This window comes from Gobio gobio (genome assembly GCF_949357685.1).
Source record: "Gobio gobio genome assembly, chromosome: 3".
In the NCBI taxonomy this organism is placed as follows: Eukaryota; Metazoa; Chordata; class Actinopteri; order Cypriniformes; family Gobionidae; genus Gobio; species Gobio gobio.
In genome coordinates, this window is record NC_137099.1 from 60,868,346 (window position 1) to 60,888,737 (window position 20,392).

General features: G+C 40.1%; 1 protein-coding gene across 1 annotated transcript; it reads left to right on the forward strand.

Annotated features, from left to right (window-relative positions):
• Positions 1-2,473: 2,473 nt before the first annotated feature.
• Positions 2,474-9,362, forward strand: LOC307122979 (GTPase IMAP family member 8-like). The gene is made up of 2 exons (XM_079811331.1): positions 2,474-2,522; positions 6,853-9,362. The coding sequence occupies exon 2, from the start codon at positions 6,887-6,889 to the stop codon at positions 7,814-7,816; it is 930 nt and encodes a 309-aa protein (XP_079667457.1). The 5' UTR covers positions 2,474-2,522; positions 6,853-6,886; the 3' UTR covers positions 7,817-9,362.
• Positions 9,363-20,392: the final 11,030 nt, after the last annotated feature.

Genomic DNA, 20,392 nt, shown 5'->3' on the forward strand with positions numbered 1-20,392 from the left:
TGAAATGTATTTCCATCATTGTGTTTTATTCTGTAATTTAGATTTGTATTTTATAATACTGTGATATCTTAAATTCAATTTTTACAAACTCTTTTTACTGTTTTGTAATGAGATCTGGATGACTGCGTGTCGATTGTGATTTTGGTCCCAGCAGGCACAGGGTGTAGACTCCAATGTCAGTCAGACGTTGGATTTTGGTTGAAAATAAAAATTAGTTTGACGTCTAAATCCAACGTTTGTTTGACGTCAAGCTCCAACGTTGGGCAGACGTGGAATTTTGGTTGGAATAAACCCAAAAACAAAACAAAAAAGTAAATAAAGGCGAAATGCATGGCAGTTCACTTATAACCAGCTTCACACATTACTATCCAGACTGACTTTATTTCTGTCAGACGTCTACAGAAGCTCTTATTGAGAATTAACAGAGGATTAGATGTTTTGTGGAAAATGTTAAGTCATCATTATGCTGATCAGTGTGTGCTTTAGTTGGGCTTGACTTTTTAACATTAGTTTTTCTCTGGCTGCTGTAACTGTGTTTGTTACGGCAAGAACTGCAAGAGTAAATGTGTTCAGATGATTAAACGTCTCCCTGACGATACATTGACGTGCTGTGCCTGCTGGGTTTTGTCATGATAGCGGCACGCAGTTGCTGCAGATGTGTTTCGGCTGCACATCCATGATACGAATCTCCCGTTCCTCCACATGCGAATGCTGCTCTATTGGATTGAGATCAGGTGACTGGAGGAGGACATTTGAGTTTAGTGAACTCCATGTTCATGAGACCAATTTGATATGATTTGAGCTTTCTGACATGCCACATTATCCTGCTGGATCATACAGAGATGGACATTTTCAGCAACAATACTCAGGTAGACTGTGGGGTTTAAACGAAGATATCCAATACATCACCACCAGCAGACAAAACCTCTGATACAAGGCAGGATGGAGCCATGCTTTCATGTTGTTTACCCTAAATTCTGCCCCTGCAAGACCTGAATCAGGCGTGTCTGATTATTTTAATAAACACTGATCTTGACCATGTACATGCCTAAATGCCTGTCATACATGTGATTTTAGATTATGAATGAATGATTTTAATTTTTTTTTTAAATGTTGTTCATAAATACTTCTATTGTAACATGATTTGTCGTTTTTAAGGAATAAACATTCTCATATTTTACTCGCCTGCATGTTTTTTTTAAGGCTAAACATCTCTTTTTTTCCACCACATAATAGTGTAAACTTTTTTCAGTTTAATAAATATGAATTGTTTTGATAGAGTGAGTAAATTGACAGAAAATGCACATAAAGAAAACGGTCCATATTTATGCATGCAATCTGTATGAATTGTGTTTTAATGCTACAAATTCTGTATTTTCATAAATCTGTATTTGACAGCGATTGATTGACAGATGTTAGTTAGGGTCAGGGGTCACAGAAACCCTCAAGAGGACAGAAATAAACACGTTAGACTTTATAAACACACGTGGAGCATAAGAGAAAGAGAAAACGAGACTGATGCGATGTGAAAGACGAGTCAAACTTCTGTTCTTGGTGCTGTGATTTCATTTCTCATCATATCTCTGTTATGTTTTTCTCTGTAATAATTCTGTTATTATCTGCATCATCTGTGACTGAAATGAGCCGCTGTAATTCCTGCACATGAGCTTGTAGTTTTTGTTTCAGGGTAATGGGGCATTTAGTGAATAAGTTGCACAAACTTGTAGTAATTCAGTTTCACGGTTTGGTCCTAAATGTCTAGATTTGTCTTAGTGTTTTACTTGAACTAAACGTATAACAACAGACATTTATCACACATTTACTTAACGTTTAAACTTAATATTTTAGATTAAGTTGGTAAGATACCATATTGGTATATGCAAACAGGCTGATGATTTGAGATCTGAACACTGGAGAAGCTTTATCGACCCGTGGCCAGCAGAGGGCGCTGTGTCATTCAGTGAATGTGTGTGTGCGCATGCGTGAAAGCGCAGAGCCGCTTGTGTGCTTTGAGGATTTGCAAGCGAGTGTGTTTTACATGGGTACAAACTTACTTTGTCTAAAAACTTATTTGTAATATAGGGTTTGAAAATGGAGGGGTGTGTTGCTTGAAAAATGTAATTTAGCAGCTCCCTCCATCTCAAAAAACGGAAATATGAGATGAAGCTGGAATTAAAAGTAGCCTACTAACACAATAAAAATGTGATTGTTTTTCTTTAGCGCGGAATGATTTGTATATTTATAATTAATATTAATTTAGCCGTTTTTAAGGGAGTAACATAATTCAATACAGGTATGCAGCTGTCTTGCTCAATTCAATGCTCATGAATATGCATGTTTGTTCCCATTGACGCCAAATAGTGCAACGCTGTCCAAAAGGCGACCAAAAAATGAGGATACATGAAATGTCCCTACTTCTGTAAAATAACCAACCATGTCAGCGGTAACTATTCAGTGAAACCCTTTCAGTTTCACTGTAGTGCGTCGACAGGTGAAGAGGAGATGATCTTATCTTAACTCAGGTGAGAATACTCTCCACAGGTGTTCATAATGCTCATAAACTGTATGATGCTGGCTGATCTGTTCAGTTGGGTTTATTATGTTGACAAGTGTTGCTTTAGTGATCACAGCGATTATAGATGGACACGTCATACTTACTCAGGTGTACACACATCTTAGCCAAACAAGCGCTGGGAGTTATTTAAATATTAATAATATGCAAAGTAATAACTGTACAATTGTGTGTTCAAATCGTCCTGGGAAGTTCGTATCACGAGGTGGGAAGTCTGTTCATGAGGTCATGTGAGTTTAAAGCCATTTTGTCAGAGCAGGAAACTTTCTCTTAATAAATTACACAAAAATACAGCAATATTTTCAAACTCCACTACCAGAAAATTATGTCCAAAGAATGTGCATCAGTGTGTTTTTGCTTTTTAATGGCTATTATTGTAGAATTACAATGCCATTTTGTGCAGGAAACTTGCTTATTTTGTTCTATATTTAAAAATCTGACAACCACTGCTAAACAGGGCCATAGAATTTAGTATGGACCTGTCCCTATACCATTAGACTGTAAAGAAGCGTGACGTCACCCATAGGGTTCTTCTGAACAGCAGTTTTGAAGCAAACAAGGAACTGGAAAGGCAGGAAATTAACTGGAAGACAAAACAGTAGAAATGTACATTTCATGTTTACAACTGGACACTTTTGTACATTCAATAAAAAAGGAACACAGAGAGAAAAGCAAAAAAACGCTAGCCTATATGAAACAGATAATTTCTAAACATAGTAGCATGCTTGATCAGATTCAATTCAAATGTGCATCCGACCGGAGAGCAGAACATGTATGAGCAAATTCAGTGACTATAAACGTGTTTTTTGCTAGCTAATGTGGTCTTTAACAATGTATTATAGTTGTTTTGGGTCACAATTCTCCATGGACATTCAAACATGTCGTGTTGATGGTGATGATGGCGGACATAGAGTAAAAAAGCGTAACTGGCACGACAATGGACGTAGCGTAAAAAAGTGTAACTGGCACGACAATGGATGTAGCGTAAAAAAAGCGTAACTGGCACGATAATGGACGTAGCGTAAAAAAAGAGTAACTGCCACGACAATGGACGTAGCGTAAAAAAAACGTAACTGGCACGATGATGGACGTAGCGTAAAAAAAGTGTAACTAGCACAATGATGGACTTAGCGTAAAAAAGCGTAACTGACACGATGATGTTAAAAAGCATAACTGGTGCGACAATGATGATGGACATTAAGTTAAAAAGCGTAACTGGTGCGACGATGATGACGGACATTAAGTTAAAAAGCGTAACTGGTGCGACGATGACGATGTACGTTAACTTAAAAAGCATAACTGGTGCGACGATGACAATGGACGTTAAGTTAAAAAGCGTAACTGGTGCGACAATGATGACGGACGTAGCATAAAAAAGTGTAACTGGCGCAACGATGACAATGGACGTTAAGTTAAAAAGCGTAACTGGCGCGAGGATGACAACCGACGTTAAGTTAAAAAGCGTAACTGGTGTGACGATGACGACGGACGTAGCGTAAAAAAACGTAACTGGCTTGACGATGATGTTGGACGTTGCGTAAAACAGTGTAACTGGCGTGACGATGATGACGGACATTAAGTAAAAAAACTTAACTGGTGCGACGATGACGACAGACGTAGCATGAAAAAGCGTAACTGGTGCGGCGATGACGACGGACGTTAATTTAAAAAGCGTAACTGGCGCGACGATGACAACGGACGTTAAGTTAAAAAGCATAACTGGTGCGACAATGATGACGGACGTTAAGTTAAAAAGCATAACTGGCGCGACGATGGACTTTAAGTTAAAAAGCGTAAGTGGTGCGACGATGATGACGGACATTAAGTAAAAAAACTTAACTGGTGCGTTGATGACAACAGACGTAGCATAAAAAAGAATAACTGGTGCGACGATGATGACGGACATTAAGTAAAAAAATGTAACTGTTGCGACGATGATGACGTACGTAGCATAAAAAAGCGGAAATGGCGTGACGATGGCGACGGATGTTAAGCTAAAAAGCCTAACTGGCGCGACGATGACAACGTATTTCAAGTTAAAAAGTGTAACTGGCGCGACGATGACAACGGACGTTAAGTTAAAAAGCATAATTGGCACAACGATGACGATGGACGCGACGATGATGACGGACATTAAGTAAAAAAATTTAACTGTTGCGGCGATGATGACGTACGTAGCATAAAAAAGCGTAAATGGCGCGACGATGGCGACGGATGTTAAGTTAAAAAGCCTAACTGGCGCGACAATGACGACGTATTTTAAGTTAAAAAGCGTAACTGGCGCGACAATGATGACGGATGTTAAGTTAAAAAGCAAAACTGGCGCGACGATGACGATGGACGTTAAGTTAAAAAGCGTAACTGGTGCGACGATGATGACGGACATTAAGTAAAAAAACTCAACTGGTGCGACGATGACGACAGACGTAGCATAAAAAAGAATAACTGGTGCGACGATGATGACGGACATTAAGTAAAAAAATGTAACTGTTGCGACGATGATGACGTACGTAGCATAAAAAAGTGTAAATGGCACGACGATGGCGACGGATGTTAAGTTAAAAAGCCTAACTGGCACGACGATGACGACGTATTTTAAGTAAAAAAGCGTAACTGGTGCGATGATGACGACAGACATTAAGTTAAAAAACTTAACTGGTGCGACAATTTTTGAAAAATGCTGGAAAAGTGGGCAGAGCCCAGCGGAGACAGAGGAGACGAACCGAGGGCGAGTCACAAAGATGGAGAATGACTGGAGTGACGGCAGCTTTGCAACAGAGCGGTCATTCTCCCACACCTTCACCTGAAGTGGAGGAGGGTGAATTGTTTGTAGACACAGACCCAGAGCCTTATCAATGCGAGCCGCTGGCTCAAACTGCGTTAACTCCCGATGCCGACGATGCTAGTGAAACAGCAGCACAAGAGAACTGACCTAACCTATGAACAGTCAAATCCTTATACTGAATGCCACTAAAAATAGATCAGATATCTGATATGCATACGATTTTCATTCAAATTAACTGAATCAATAAGCAGCACAGGACCAATAAGTTCAGACCTAAAAGCCTATTATAAACAGATTTCCTCAAATAAGTTAGACTATATACGCCAGCATATGACGACGAATGTTAAGTTAAAAAGCGTAACTGCCGCGACGATGACGGACGTTAAGTTTAAAAGTTACGTTTTTATTTTTTTTAAACTTAAAACTTAAAAACTTAACTTAAAAAGTTAAGTTTTTATTTTTTTAATAAAAAAACATAACTTGCACAACGATGACGATGGACGTTAAGTTAAAAAGCGTAACTGGCGCGACAATGACGAATGTTAAGTAAAAAAGCGTAACTGTTGCGACGATGACAACGGACGTTAAGTTAAAAAACTTAACTGGTGCGACGATGATGATGGACGTAGCATAAAAAAGCGTAACTGCCGCGACGATGACGACAGACGTTAAGTAAAAAAGCGTAACTGTTGCGACGATGACAACGGACGTTAAGTTAAAAAACTTAACTGGTGCGACGATGATGATGGACGTAGCATAAAAAAGCGTAACTGCCGCGACGATGACAACGGATGTTAAGTTAAAAAGCGTAACTGGCGCGATGATGACGACGGACGTCAAGTTAAAAAGCGCAACTGGCACAACGATGACGACGAACGTTAAGTTAAAAAGTGTAACTGCCGTGACGATGTAGTGTAAGCATTTTGAATTGCGAGAGGTGTTACACTTTCTGCGTAATACGGAAGGTGGTCTGCTGGGAGCTAGATATTTTACTTTATAACGTGTTAAATATGAATATTTTTCTTACACAAATTCATCAATTCGCTTCAGAAGGCCTTTATTAACCCCCTGGAGCCGTGTGGATTACTTTTATAATGGATGGATGCACTTTTTTGGTCTTCAAAATTTCTCCCGTTCACTGCCATTATGAAGCTTGAAAGAGCCAGGACATTTTTAATATAACGATTCACCATTCACCATTATAATGTCATATACACCTAGGATGACTTAAGGGTGAGTAAATGAGGGGATACTTTTCATTTTTGGGTGAACTATCCCTTTAATTCCCTCCAGCCCAATCCCAATGTCTGTTGGGTGTTCACCATCAATGGTGTGTTACATAGATCCTCAAAGTAGTGGTCTAGGAGATGTTGCCACAGGACTTCTGCATTTAGTCTCAGTTTTTCTGTTCCTTTTTTCGCAAGTAAAGCTAAATTGTGTAAAGATGCAGCAGGTTTTTATCTTTTAATTAACAAATGATGTTTCCTCATAATAGAGAGAGAGAGATAAATCAATTCCACTCAGACAAGATGCAGAGGAACAGCATGGACGAACCTTTGATTGTGAATGTTGTGCTGCTGGGTCTGACTGGAGCAGGAAAGAGTGCATCAGGAAACACCATCATTGGAGTCAGAGATACATTTAAAGAAGATTTTTCTCCTGAGGCTGTGACCAGAGTCTGTCAATCAGCTCAAACAGTGGTGAACGGACAAACAATCAATGTGATCGACACTTTTGGACTCAATACAACAGTGAAGATCAAAGATGCTCAAACTCAAATAGAGGAGACGCTTACACTTCATAGTGTTGATGTGTTTCTGCTGGTGATCAAATTGGGTGAGTTTTTCCGAACGGAGAGCTGGGATGCTGTGAAATGGATCCAGGATAATTTTGGAGCAGAGCTCTCAAAACACACATTATTGCTCTTTACTCATGGAGATCAGTTACATGAGCCAATAGAGGAATATGTGAGTAAATGTAAAGCACTGCGGTCAGTAGTTGATCAGTGTTCAGGAGGATTTCATGTCTTTAACAACAAAGATGAAGATCCATCTCAGGTCACTGAACTTCTGAAAAAGATAAACACACTGAGAGAGAAGAATGGATACAGGAGATACACCGAGCAGGATTATAAGGAGACTCAGAACGATCTTCTACTCAATAAATGTGATGCTGCAGCAGCATTTAAAGCAGGAGCAGTAAGAATAGCAGCAGCTGTAGGGATAACAGTTGTATTGAGAGTATCAGCAGTAGGAGCAGCAGTAGGAGGAGCAATAGGAGGAGCAGCAGCTTTAGGAGAAACATTAGCAGGAGAAACAGCAGAAGCAGGAGCCACAGCTACACTGGGAGCAGCTGCAGTAACTGTTGGGAAAGCAGCAATAATTGGAGCAGCAAGAGGTGTAGCTCTGGCAGCTGTAACAGCAGTTAGTGCTGGAGTGTTTTGGTTGTATGTTAAATAATTCTCATTATAGTTATTACCACAGTTTCTTATTCATTCAACACTGCTCAGAGCACATATGGTTCCACTGTAGTGTTAAAGTAACACTGAAGCAAGTTAATGAGGTAATTAAGAGCTTAATTAAGTGATTATTTGGCATTAGTGATGAACGCCTGATGATAACAAGAATCAAATTAACTGAAGGAAAGAGAAACACAAGAGCTACAACTGACTTCAGCCACAGCTTTAGATGAAATCAACTGAAGATAAAAGAAGACAATAAATTGAAAATGTTATGGTGGGCAGTGTTTCTTTTAGTTGTGCAGTTTGACTCTTGCCTTTTTAATGTGACTTTGTGGTTTTTGTTACAGTGTTTAGTTACACATAATTTGTTACAAAGGAAGCCAAAAACAAAGGTCATCAGGTGATGTATAGCTTTTATCATCATAAGAATGATTCATTACCACATCTCATCACTGACTAAAAGTGATAAATTATAAATCATTGCTGACTTTTACCTTTCTTGCCACATATCAGACATTCTGATTTTAAAATACATTGCATTTTTTTTAGATGCACACAGATATCAAGAATCTGCATTTGAATCTCAACAATGGTGATATGCTGCAATGCATGCTGGGAGTCATGGGTTTTATACTATGGTGGTTCCCAGAATGCATTGCGCCGTGAAGCATTGATGAGATTGCCCAAAAATGTAATGAAGAACGTCTGATCCAGTGTTACTTTAACACCCTGTGCTGTGGGACAATATGTGCTCTCAGCAGTGCTGATTTAACTCTGGGCATTTTGATGTGTAGCTATGATTTCTTATTTATGTGATTTTCATGTGTTTCTGTTTTAAGGGATTATTGACAGATTGAAATGTGATTTATATGATTATTATCATTAGTGTTTTCATCAAAATTCTTGTTACAAATAATTTGGGTTCTATAATAAGCGTTATTGCTTCTAACTAATGCGTTATATAATTGTTTGCTGGAAATGGATGTGTGTGATTGGTTATGCATGCATGTGCGCGACTTTGCGTAAAAAAAACTATATGTCACCTGTTGAGGGAGTTCTCGCGATACGCTTCATTCCCTTCATGCAGCGGTGAAGAAGCATTGCTTGAACGTGTATTCATTTAATATCATCATTTACAGGTATAACATGCACAAATGCACACCATCATTGTTCGGGTCGGTGATGAGAGACTGTTTAATATATGAATTGTTTTCTGATGTGAGTGTTATGTCTAAACTCTGTAATTACCATTAACGCACATGGTTAGCATTAATGTGCCGTGATTAGCGTGCACGCTGGTGATGCTGAGAGGAGTATATGTAGTGTTGTATGCGTTTTATGTTTTCCTTTATTAATTTATTCTGTGTTATGAGTTTAATTGGTACTGATTTACTGATAGTGTGTGGATGTAAAGGATTTGGTTGAGTGAACTTATGTACATCCATGGAATGCATTAAATTGGTGTGATTACATTACCAGCATGTAATTACATTACCACTTGTGTAATGTATATAATTTGTACTCATTCACAATAAAGCAACTGTAAAAAAGCATCCCTTGAATGTATATGCATTAACACAGAGAGTTTGGCCACTGCTCCCTTAAGCCCGGGGTATACTTCACTTTCCGCGCCCAGACAGTGGCTCCGCGTGTCTTTCAAAGTATACTAGACCACGGATGCGCGCTGATGATCGCGTTCGACACATGCGCAGTAGATTTTTTTTCTATGCTCTACCAGACATCGGAGGGCAGCACTGAGTCCTGTCATCAACGGGACATTCGCTGGGCATGATCGGAGAAGAACTGTAGTGCATCCACCATTGCAACATAGTTTGGAAGAAACACTGAAAAATCAAAAATGTTCTCTTTTTTTTCAAGCGTGTTGTTTTTAAACCGGTCTTTTCACACTCTTCTTCGACGGCTGAACACTGTGCTCAATACTGTGCGTATTGCCACCTAGTGGACTCTTCTGTACTGCTGGTGCATGTGCTGTTGCAGGCGGAATTTGGGCTGCGCACGGAGTGCCTCCATTCATTGACAGTTTTCCAGCACGGATGGCATTTCCGGCAGTTCGCCCCGCCCGCCCGCCCACGCTGTCTGCACGGCTCGAAGCAACTCTACAATACTAAAATCTTTTCCTTACAAATTTATAAACTATCTAAAAACCCCTTTCGGCCGCTTCCATCAGCATTCACGAGCCAACCGCGAGAGCAGTGCTCGGACAGTGTAAAGGAGTGCACACAGCACAGACTTGCAATAGGGAGAACTACAACAGTTCCTGTCTTAAGATAATGTATTACACGGTGTGCGGCCGTCCGCGAGCCCTCCGCATGACGAAAATTACGGCCAAAGTATACCCGGGCCTTTAGTCTCGCCAGACCTTCAGACTGATGGCAGAAGGTCAGGAGCCGTATTCACAAAACATCTTAAGGCTAAAAGTAGCTCTTAACTTTCCGATTTAGGAGAAACTGTTAAAGGTCCCATGGCATGGCATTTTTCTATTATTTTATAGTGTTTCCTGAGGTGTACTTATATTGTTAGTATGATTTTTACATCATAAAATGTCATAATTTAGAAATAAAAGGCATTTTTTCAATACTGCTGTTTGCCCTGTGGCTGAATGCCCTGCTTCAAGAGGCGTGTCTGCTGTGAGACTTCAGTAAAAACGCCCACTGTTGTGATTGGCTGACATCTTTGCATTTTAAATGAGCGGAGGGGGCGTGGTTTAACGAGGCACGAGCAGGCACGAGCTGCTGCCAGAGAGACTGATGGACCTGTGTTCACTTCTCAACAGTTCTCTCAGCATGTCTCAGTTCAGGGTGAACTGTTACAGCATATACTTCAGGTTATTCATTTATTTCTAGTCGGAGGGGCTGTCATTCATGTCAGAAAGTTAGTAACTTTAGTAAATTATGGATCAGCGCTGACTCGAGACGCGAACCGTTTAGAACGATTCAGTCCGATTTGGTGAACTGGTTCGGTTCACTAAAAAGAACCGATTCAAAAGAATTATTCGTTCGCGAACCGGACATCACGGAAACAAAGTTATTTATAGTAACTACTGAGTTATGAGAGCGCTGTCTGTCAGCGCGAGTTTATTGTGTTTGTATCTGAGAGTTCTGAATAAACACGAGTCCCAGTCACACCGAGTCCGTCTTCATCATTATTCTACCAACTTTGTAACACATGCAATGTACCATTACAGCGAGATGAACGAGTTAGTAAGTGTTGAGTATAGCATTATTTCTAGATATGTTCCAATCATATGATAAGCGTCAGTGACGCGCGTTGAGTACACAGCGCAAACAAAGACACAACAGCAGTAATCGAATGTAATCCAGTTTATTGTGGGGAAAGCTGGCTAGCCTAGCCGGATACCCTCACGCTTACCCCCCTTCTGCTTAATCTCGCGCCGCGTTTGGCGCCTCCGCTGTGGGCCAGATGCAGTACTGGGGGTCGGGGATGTTGAAGGCCGAGCTTCGGCGTGTGTGAGGTTTATCTCTAAAGATCTGACTCTGCTGGTGTTGAGCAGAAAAGACTATATGCACATTTAAGAACAGATAGACGTGAAGAGGACGTACAAATACACTGACTCACAAGATAGAAAACACCTTTCTGTCGGGAGAGAGAGAAGCCGCAGTGTGTGCACGAATAATAAATAATTAGCTACACATAAGAAATCACTGATCACAGATCAGAAGGAACTGAAAAAAGACTTCTGTTTTCATTTGTACATCCAAACACTGAGAAACTGCCAGCATTCACTCGTTCACAAGCCATGATCTCTTGAGCGTTTGCATGGGCGTGCCAGATTCTCTGGGCGGAGGAAAGGGAGGAAACCGTTCCTGCTTGGACGTCAAACCAGGAGACTTCAGGATTGGCTCGTCTGGCCTGTCATTTTCTCAAAGGCAGAGAAAGACAGCCAGAACTCGGTTTTACACCGATCAACATTTCTATCCACTTGGGGACAATATTCAGGCTACACAGCAAAATCCCCAGTGTTAAATTAACACTCCTCAGTGTACATATGTGTCCACACTACAGGGTGTTAAAAGTAACACTTAAGAAGTGTTAAAGTTAATGAGATAATTAAGTGATTAATTAAGTTATGATTGACCATTAGTGATGAGAAACACAAGAACTACAACTGACTTCAGTCACAGCTTTAGATGAAATCAACTGAAGATAAAATAAGACATTAAATCTCTGAAGATCTAAGCAGAGGAGGATTAAACAACTCCACAAACAGCATTACCAGCTTCACACATTACTAACCAGACTGACTTTATTTCTGTCAGACGTCTACAGAAGCTCTGACTGAGATTTAGATGTTGATGATTTATTGAAAATAATAGTTTTGTTTGACGCCACCATTATGGTGATCAGTGTTACTTTAGTTGGGCTCTTCACCCTTGATTTGTCAGTATTTTTTTCTCTCTGCCTGCTGTAGCTGTTTGTTACGGTGAGAACAGCAAGAGAAAATTGATGATGACAAGTTGATGATAGATGATGTTGGCTTGTTGTTGGTGATGCAGTTGTTATCATCATATAGTGCCTTATTTGCTGATCTCCTGAGAGTCATGGATTATAGTAGCCTTGTGACTCTACAGCAGGAGATCCAATCAGTGTTTTCATCAGATAAACTGATCATTGTTTGAAACATGTACATAAGTCTTGTTTTCCGGTTTAATAACACATCACACAATAAGCACTTCTAACTCCTGCGAGATGATCTCACACACAGACATCAAGAATCAGCCTATGAATCTCAACAATGGTGACATGCTTAATGCCGCAATGCATTCTGGGTGCATCATGCAAAACTCATCCATGGCTCCCAGAATGCATTGAGGCATGAAGCATGTCACCATTGTTGAGATTCATAGGCTGATTCTTTATGTCTGTGTGTGAGTTAATCTCGCAGGAGTTAGAAGTGATTAGTGTAGAATCTGCTTTAAAACCTATTCAGCTCTACTGATTAAAACCAATCTGGATCTTTCCTGGAATCATAGTAAAAACAAAGTTAATCAGTGATTTAAATCACTATACAATGATCATACTCTTATCACTGAGCAGCCGAGAGCATCTGATTGTGTTTACTCTTGCTTTTCTTGCCATAGTAAACTCAGTTACAGCAGCCAGAAAAACACATACATTAAAATGTCATCAAACTGTCCAACTAAAGAAAACACTGATCACCATGGTGGGTGACATTAAAAAAGTTTCAACAAAAAATGTAATTCTCAATAAGAGCTTCTGTAGTTGTCTGACAGAAATAAAGTCAGTCTGGTTAGTAATGTGTGAAGCTGGTAATGCTGTTTCTGGAGTTGTTTAATCCTCTGCTGAGATCTTCAGAGATTTAATTTCTTCTTTTATCTTCAGTGGATTTCATCTAAAGCTGCGGCTGAAGTCAGTTGTAGTTCTTGTGTTTCTCATCACTAATGGTCAATCATCACTTAATTAATCACTTAATTATCTCATTAACTTTAACACTTCTTAAGTGTTACTTTTAACACCCTGTAGTGTGGACACATATGCACACTGAGGAGTGTTAATTTAACACTGGGGATTTTGCTGTGTAGGGGAACTCATATTAATGTTGAAATACCTCATAAAATGAAAATTTCATGCCATGGGACCTTTAAAAATATTGGGCGTGTCATTCCTAATTTTAGGACTCTTAAATTTTTACTCTAAGAGTATTTCACAAAGCATTTTAGCGCTAAAACTAGCTCCTAAATCTGTGAAACATTAGGAATATCAAGTGCTCCCCTCGAGATGATTAGATAGTGCTCCTCCCGAACTTTATTTATAAAACATATGTCATTATACATATAATTAGCTGAACATATACTAGTTTAATTAGTGACACTTTGCCTACTTTTTTATATTTCTTTGAATATGGAAACATGAAACCTCATTCTACAATATTTCTATCATTAAAGGGGTGGTAAAACACATTCTTTTGAAGGCTTGACTGTGTTTGTGGGGTGCACTGTAACATGTGTTCATGCTTCGTTTTAAAAAAAATTGCCTTATTTTTCATATATTTGACCTTTATTCTACACTGCTCTGTCCCTCCTTGTAAAACGGTCTGATGCTTTCCGGGTTGTATGAAGCCAGTCCCTCAAAAATACGCGATGGGCTCAGATTGGTTAGCTGGCCCAGTGTGTTCTGATTCGCTAAACGCCTAGTGCACGTATGTCGGAAACGTCACGCCCCTTACCTTTATCGGAGGCTGTGCTTTGGTCAGTGTTAGAAACAACGGCGTCAATAAAACCATACCAATCTGAGCCCGAATCAGACCCAGAACATTTGAGTGAAGATGATCGAGCAGAACCTGTTCAGTCCTCAAGAGTAAAGACTGCGGGCACTTTAACTTTTGTATTTTTAGAACGATTATAGCCAAATATCTGTCACAAGAACTAACCCAAAACAAACACTAAGCACTGGCTTTAACTAGTAAGTTAGCCAAATCACACACAGAACCATGTTTAGCATGCCTGTAGATAAACAATACATAAAAGCTCTAATCAAAGAATCATTTACACTAATGCCAGGTTCGCTGTTGAGATTTTAACGTTAGTGTTTGTAACGTTAGGAGTTTGTCGGATAACGTTAAGTATGAATGAGCATTTAACAGACTGGTTTGCAGAACAGCGTTGTCATCTGTTTACTTCCTTGCTACAACCTATTACAGGAAAACAAATCGATGAAATATAAATCAGACTTACAGGTTGTGGCCCGTAAACAGCTTCTGTTTGTAAATCCAGCTTTCAGGACAAGCCGTTGTGCATATCCTGTATTGAACTCGCGAAGTTTGTGGAAGTTTGTGTTGTCCTCCGTGAAATGTGCAGCGCGCGCGTCGTGCATCCAGGCACCGGCAGTGTTTTTTTCACGCAGCTGACGTTGTGCAAATCTGGCATTGAAATCGCGAAGACGGTGGATGTTCTCCTCCGTGGATGTGCTGCAGGGAGCCCTTCGCGTGCCTGATTCCCCGCTGACTCAAACACACGTGCATATAACATGTTTTATTTTAAACGCTCTGCAACGCACCCCCGTCCCTATGAAGGCTGAACAGAGCAAGTACCCCAGACCTGCAATCCGGATGAAAATAACAGCGTTTCCTCGGCATCGCGGCAACAACACTCCAGCCTAACTATACCACAACAGCGCCGCGATACAAAATGGCCTCACCCCCCCTTATTTCATATTCCCTGGAGGAGGGGTTTATGTAAATATTGGGCCTGGTGATGTCAGCAAAACCTGGGTGAATGTGTAGTAGTCCCTAGCGGCCGTTTGCTGTAGTCCTTAGAAACTGATTTCTTTAAAAGCAAATATCTCCCTTTGCTTTAAACTTTGAACGTTGTAACTTTGCAGATGTTGTTTATGCTCAAGCAGCAACATTACACGTTAGCTAAAGTTAGAAAAGTGAAATCGTGGTTTACCACCCCTTTAAATCACTGACAGAGACTCCCCTATCAGCCAATCACTGTGGTCATAGTTAGTAAGCCTGATGACATCAACCATAGCAACGAGGTCAACCCCGCCCTTACTCTTAGCTTAATGCTGCGTTCACACCAAACGCGAATTGAGCGTCAGGCGCGAGTGATTTCAATGTTAAGTCAATGGAAAGGCGCGTTGACGCGCGTCTGGAGGTCCCGCGGCGCGGAAGGCGCGTTACGCGCGGCGCGAAGGACGCGAATCCGCCTCATTCGCGCGTCCAGTTCGCGCGAATGGCGCGAATTGGACGCGAATTGAGCGTCTTGCGCGATACGCGCGTTACACGCGAATGGTGCTTTTGTGCATTCACGCGTTTGAAGCGAATTCGCGTCTGACGCCCGAGTTGAAAAATTTGAACTTTGGCGTCAATTCGCGCCGCGTTAACCAATCAGGAGCCTGCTCGCTGCTGTCACGTGGTAAAGTGACGTGTATGAGAAACCCTGCATAAATTAAAAACAGTACTATTGTGTCACAAAATGTAGTTTTAAGACGTTTTCAGGTGGGAATGTAGTTGTTTAAAGCTCAAATCTGTGGTTTATTTATAAAGAGAGCGCCTATTTAAAAAAATAATCTTGTGTTTTTGGAGTTGTGAGATCCAGGCGATCACCGGGCAATCACTGCTCATAACCCCGGCGAAGGCAGCCTTTCCTCGGCCAGTCCTTCTGCCGTCTGCCGCTGGCTCTGATGTCCTGTAGTGGTTCGTTTTGTGTAGATCTAACGGCCGAGCTTTGCTCTCATGAATCTATAATTTGTTGTCTGCCAAATCGTTTTGACTGAGGGCAAAGAGAAGTTTAATAACTTTATATTTTAAGGATATTTAAATATACATGTACTGAAGATGATGTAAAAGTTGCCTGGACCACATTTGTGTGGCTATTAATGCTTAATATATATGTTTAATGAAAATAAAAAGAGGCAGAGTGGTGTTTTATGACATATTTCTCCTGGAGTGCCTTGAACGCGCGTCAATTTCGCTTCAAACGCTCGATTTCTACGCGCGTCCAATTCTCTGCTGACGCGCGAATGCATTCAAAATGTACGCGCGTGAAACTAGACGCGGTAGACGCGATTTTGACGCTCAATTCGCGTTTGGTGTGAACGCAGCTTAAGACTTCACTCTATTCCTCAGTAAAAGTTGCTCTCAGCCGCTTTGTGAATACTTGTAGTAATTCAGTTTCATGGTTTGGTCCTAAATATCTAGATTTATCTTAGTGTTTTACTTGAACTATAAGCTTATAACAACATCACAGATTGACTTAATGTTTAAAATTAATATTTTAGATTAAGTTGGTAACACAAGAACTACGACTGACTATAAAAAAGACATTAAATCTCTGAAGATCTCAGCAGATGAGGATTAAACAACTCCACAAACAGCATTACCAGCTTCACACATTACTAACCAGACTGACTTTATTTCTGTCAGACGTCTCTTATTGAGAATTAACAAATGTTTTGTTTGATTTTGTTGTGAAAATTGTTAGTTTTTAATGTGACCATCATGGTGATCAGTGTTTTCTTTAGTTGGGCAGTTTGATGACTTTTTAACATTAGTGTTTCTCTGGCTGCTGTAACTGAGTTTGCTATAGCAAGAGTAAACACAATCAGATGCTGTCGGCTGCTCGATGATGAGAATATGATCATTGTATAATGATTTAATTCATTGATTTTATGACTGAGTATGAGCAATATACTATTCACTTTTTTTATTGTGATTTTAGAAAAGATCCAACACGGTTTTAATCTGAAAAGCTGAATAAGTTTTGCAACCGATTGTACACTAATCATTTCTAACTCCTGCGAGATGATCTCACACACAGACATCAAGAATCTGCCTATGAATCTCAACAATGGTGACATGCTTCATGCCACAATGCATTCTGGGAGCCATAGATGAGTTTTGCGTGATGCACCCAGAATGCATTGTGGCATGAAGCATGTCACCATTGTTGAGATTCATAGGCAGATTCTTGATCTCTGTGTGTGAGTAAAACTTGCAGGAGTTAGAAGTGCTTATTGTGTGATGTGTTATTAAACCGCAGTACAAATCTTACGTAAAAATCTTTTGATAATTGTTTAGTTTCTCTGATGATAACATTGCTGGATCTTCTGCTCTAGAATCACAATGCTCCTATAATCAATGACTTTCAGGGGATCAGCAAATAAGGCACTATATGATGATAACAACTGTATCAAAAAACAACAAGCTTCAAGATTTTCTTGCCATTTTCACCGCAACGAACAGTTACAGCAGCCAGAGAAAAACTTATGTTAGCAAGTCAAGGGTCAAGAGCGCAATTAAAGCAAACACTAATCACAATAATGGTAACTTCAAACAACTTTAATTTTCAATAAAACATCAACATCTAAACCTCAATAAGAGCTTCTGTAGTCATCTGATAGAAATAAAGTCAGTCTGGTTAGTAATGTGTGAAGCTGGTAATGCTGTTTGTGGAGTTGTTTAATCCTCCTCTGCTGAGATCTTCAGAGATTGAATGTCTTTTTAATAGTCAGTTGTAGTTCTTGTGTTTTTCTTTTTCTCTTTCCTTCAGTGATTCTACTCATTATCATCAGGTGTTCACCACTAATGGTCAATTATCACTTAATTAATCTCTTAATTATCTCATTAACTTTAACACTGATTCAGTGTTACTTTAACACTCTGTAGAGTGGAACCAAATGTTCTCTGAGCAGTGTTAATTTAACTCTGGGGATTTTACTGTGTTGGTATGCAAATGGGCAGTTTGATGATTTTATATTAAATGGGGTCTAATGCTATTTCATGCATTCTGACTTATTTGCACTGTTAAAGAGTTGATTCTCTTGATAAACATGGTCAAAATTGACAAAACATTAGTTGGACGTATTGCTGCCCTTTCTAAATTTTCTTTCACTTTCACCATCTCTTCTGTACTTTGTACCAGTTTTACCTCCATTCATTGACAGTTTTCCAGCACGGATGGCATTTCCGGCAGTTCGCCCCGCCCGCCCACGCTGTCTGCACGGCTCGAAGCAACTCTACAATACTAAAATCTTTTCCTTACAAATTTATAAACTATCTAAAAACCCCTTTCGGCCGCTTCCATCAGCATTCACGAGCCAACCGCGAGAGCAGTGCTCGGACAGTGTAAAGGAGTGCACACAGCACAGACTTGCAATAGGGAGAACTACAACAGTTCCTGTCTTAAGATAATGTATTACAGCTCTTTTACTTTTCTTTTCTTGCGATCTTTCCGCCTCTGTGTACTACAGTACAGACAGATACATTTCACACAGGAGAAATGCGTTCATCATGTACGCGCATGCGGTCGCCGTGGTGATGAACGATCAATTTACTTGCTGCTGGTAAAGCGAGCGAATGTATTGTGAGGCTAAATCACTAAAATGCTGGCAATGCAACAATGCATATTATGCCAAACAATCAGCTACTAGTTGGAATCAGCTGATAATCACCGCCTTGATTCAATACTTCTCAACTTGATGCTCACATAAGCTCACAGGGCTCAACACAGTGCGACCATACTAGCATTTGTGACTATTACCCAGATAGCAATGAGTCGGCGGACCACCGGCGGTGATCCGGCGGCTGTAGAAGCGTCAGACACGTTTGACGGCGCACCGCCGGCGGCTGCCGCTCTTCCTACCGCCTTCGTTCCGCCGCCGGCCCGCAGGCAAACCGCCGTTCCGCCGCCTTTATACCAGAAGGCGGCCCGAGCGATCTGCCTCCGCTTATTGCAGGCATGGGCAACTCCAGTCCTCGAGGGCCACTGTCCTGCAGAGTTTAGCTCCAACCCTAATCAAACAGGTGAACCAGCTAATCAATGTCTCCTGGATTACTACACAATAAAATCCCCAGTGTTAAATTAACACTGCTCAGAGCACATATGGTCCCACTCTACAGAGTGTTAAAGTAACACTGAATCAGTGTTAAAGTTAATGAGATAATTAAGAGATTAATTAAGTGATGATTGACCATTAGTAATGAACACCTGATGATAATGAGCAGAATCACTGAAGAAAAGAGAAAAAAGAAAAACACAAAAACTACGACTGACTATAAAAAAAGACATTCAATCTCTGAGGATCTCAGCAGAGGAGGATTAAACAACTCCACAAACAGCATTACCAGCTTCACACATTACAAACCAGACTGACTTTATTTCTGTCAGACGTCTACAGAAGCCTTATTGAGAATTAACAGATTTTTTGTTTGATTTTGTTTAGAAAATTGTTAGTTCTTAATGTGACCATCATGGTGAATAGTGTTTTCTTTAGTTGGGCAGTTTGGTGACTTTTTAATATTCGTGTTTCTCTGGCTGCTGTAACTGAGTTTGTTATGGCAAGAAAAGCAAGAGGAAACACAATCAGATGCTGTCGGCTGCCCGATGATGAAAATATGATCATTGTGTAGTAATTCAATTAATTGATTTTATATGAGTTTATATGAATTTATTTTAGTATGAGCAATATACCATTAACTTTTTTTTATTGTGATTCTAGAAATGATCGAGCAGGGTTTTAATCAGAAGAGCTGAATTTGTTTTGAAATGGATTGTACACAAATCACTTCTAACTCCTGCGAGTGTAACTCACGCACACACATCAAGAATAAGCCTATGAATCTCAACAATGGTGACATGCTTCATGCCACAATGCATTCTGGGAGCCATAGATGAGTTTTGCGTGACGTACCCAGAATTAATTGCGGCATGAAGCATGTCACCATTGTTGAGATTCATAGGCTGATTCTTGATGTCTATGTGTGAGTAAAACTCGCAGGAGTTAGAAGTGCTTATTATGTGATGTGTTATTAAACTGGAGTACAAAACTTATGTACACATTTTTTGATAACCATTTAGTTTATGTGAAGTAAACACTGCTGGATCTTCTGCTGTAGAGTCACAAGGCTACTATAATCAATGACTCTCAGGAGAACAGCAAATAAGGCACTATATGATGATAACAATGTATCATCAACAACAAGCCAACATCATCTGTCATCAACTTGTCATCATGAATTTTCTTTTGCTGTTCTCAGCGTAATAAACAGTTACAGCAACCATAGAAAAAA

Bases quoted from the DNA above. Each gene is read 5' to 3' on its own strand.
- LOC307122979 (XM_079811331.1), top strand. From the start codon at position 6,887: ATGCAGAGGAACAGCATGGACGAACCTTTGATTGTGAATGTTGTGCTG.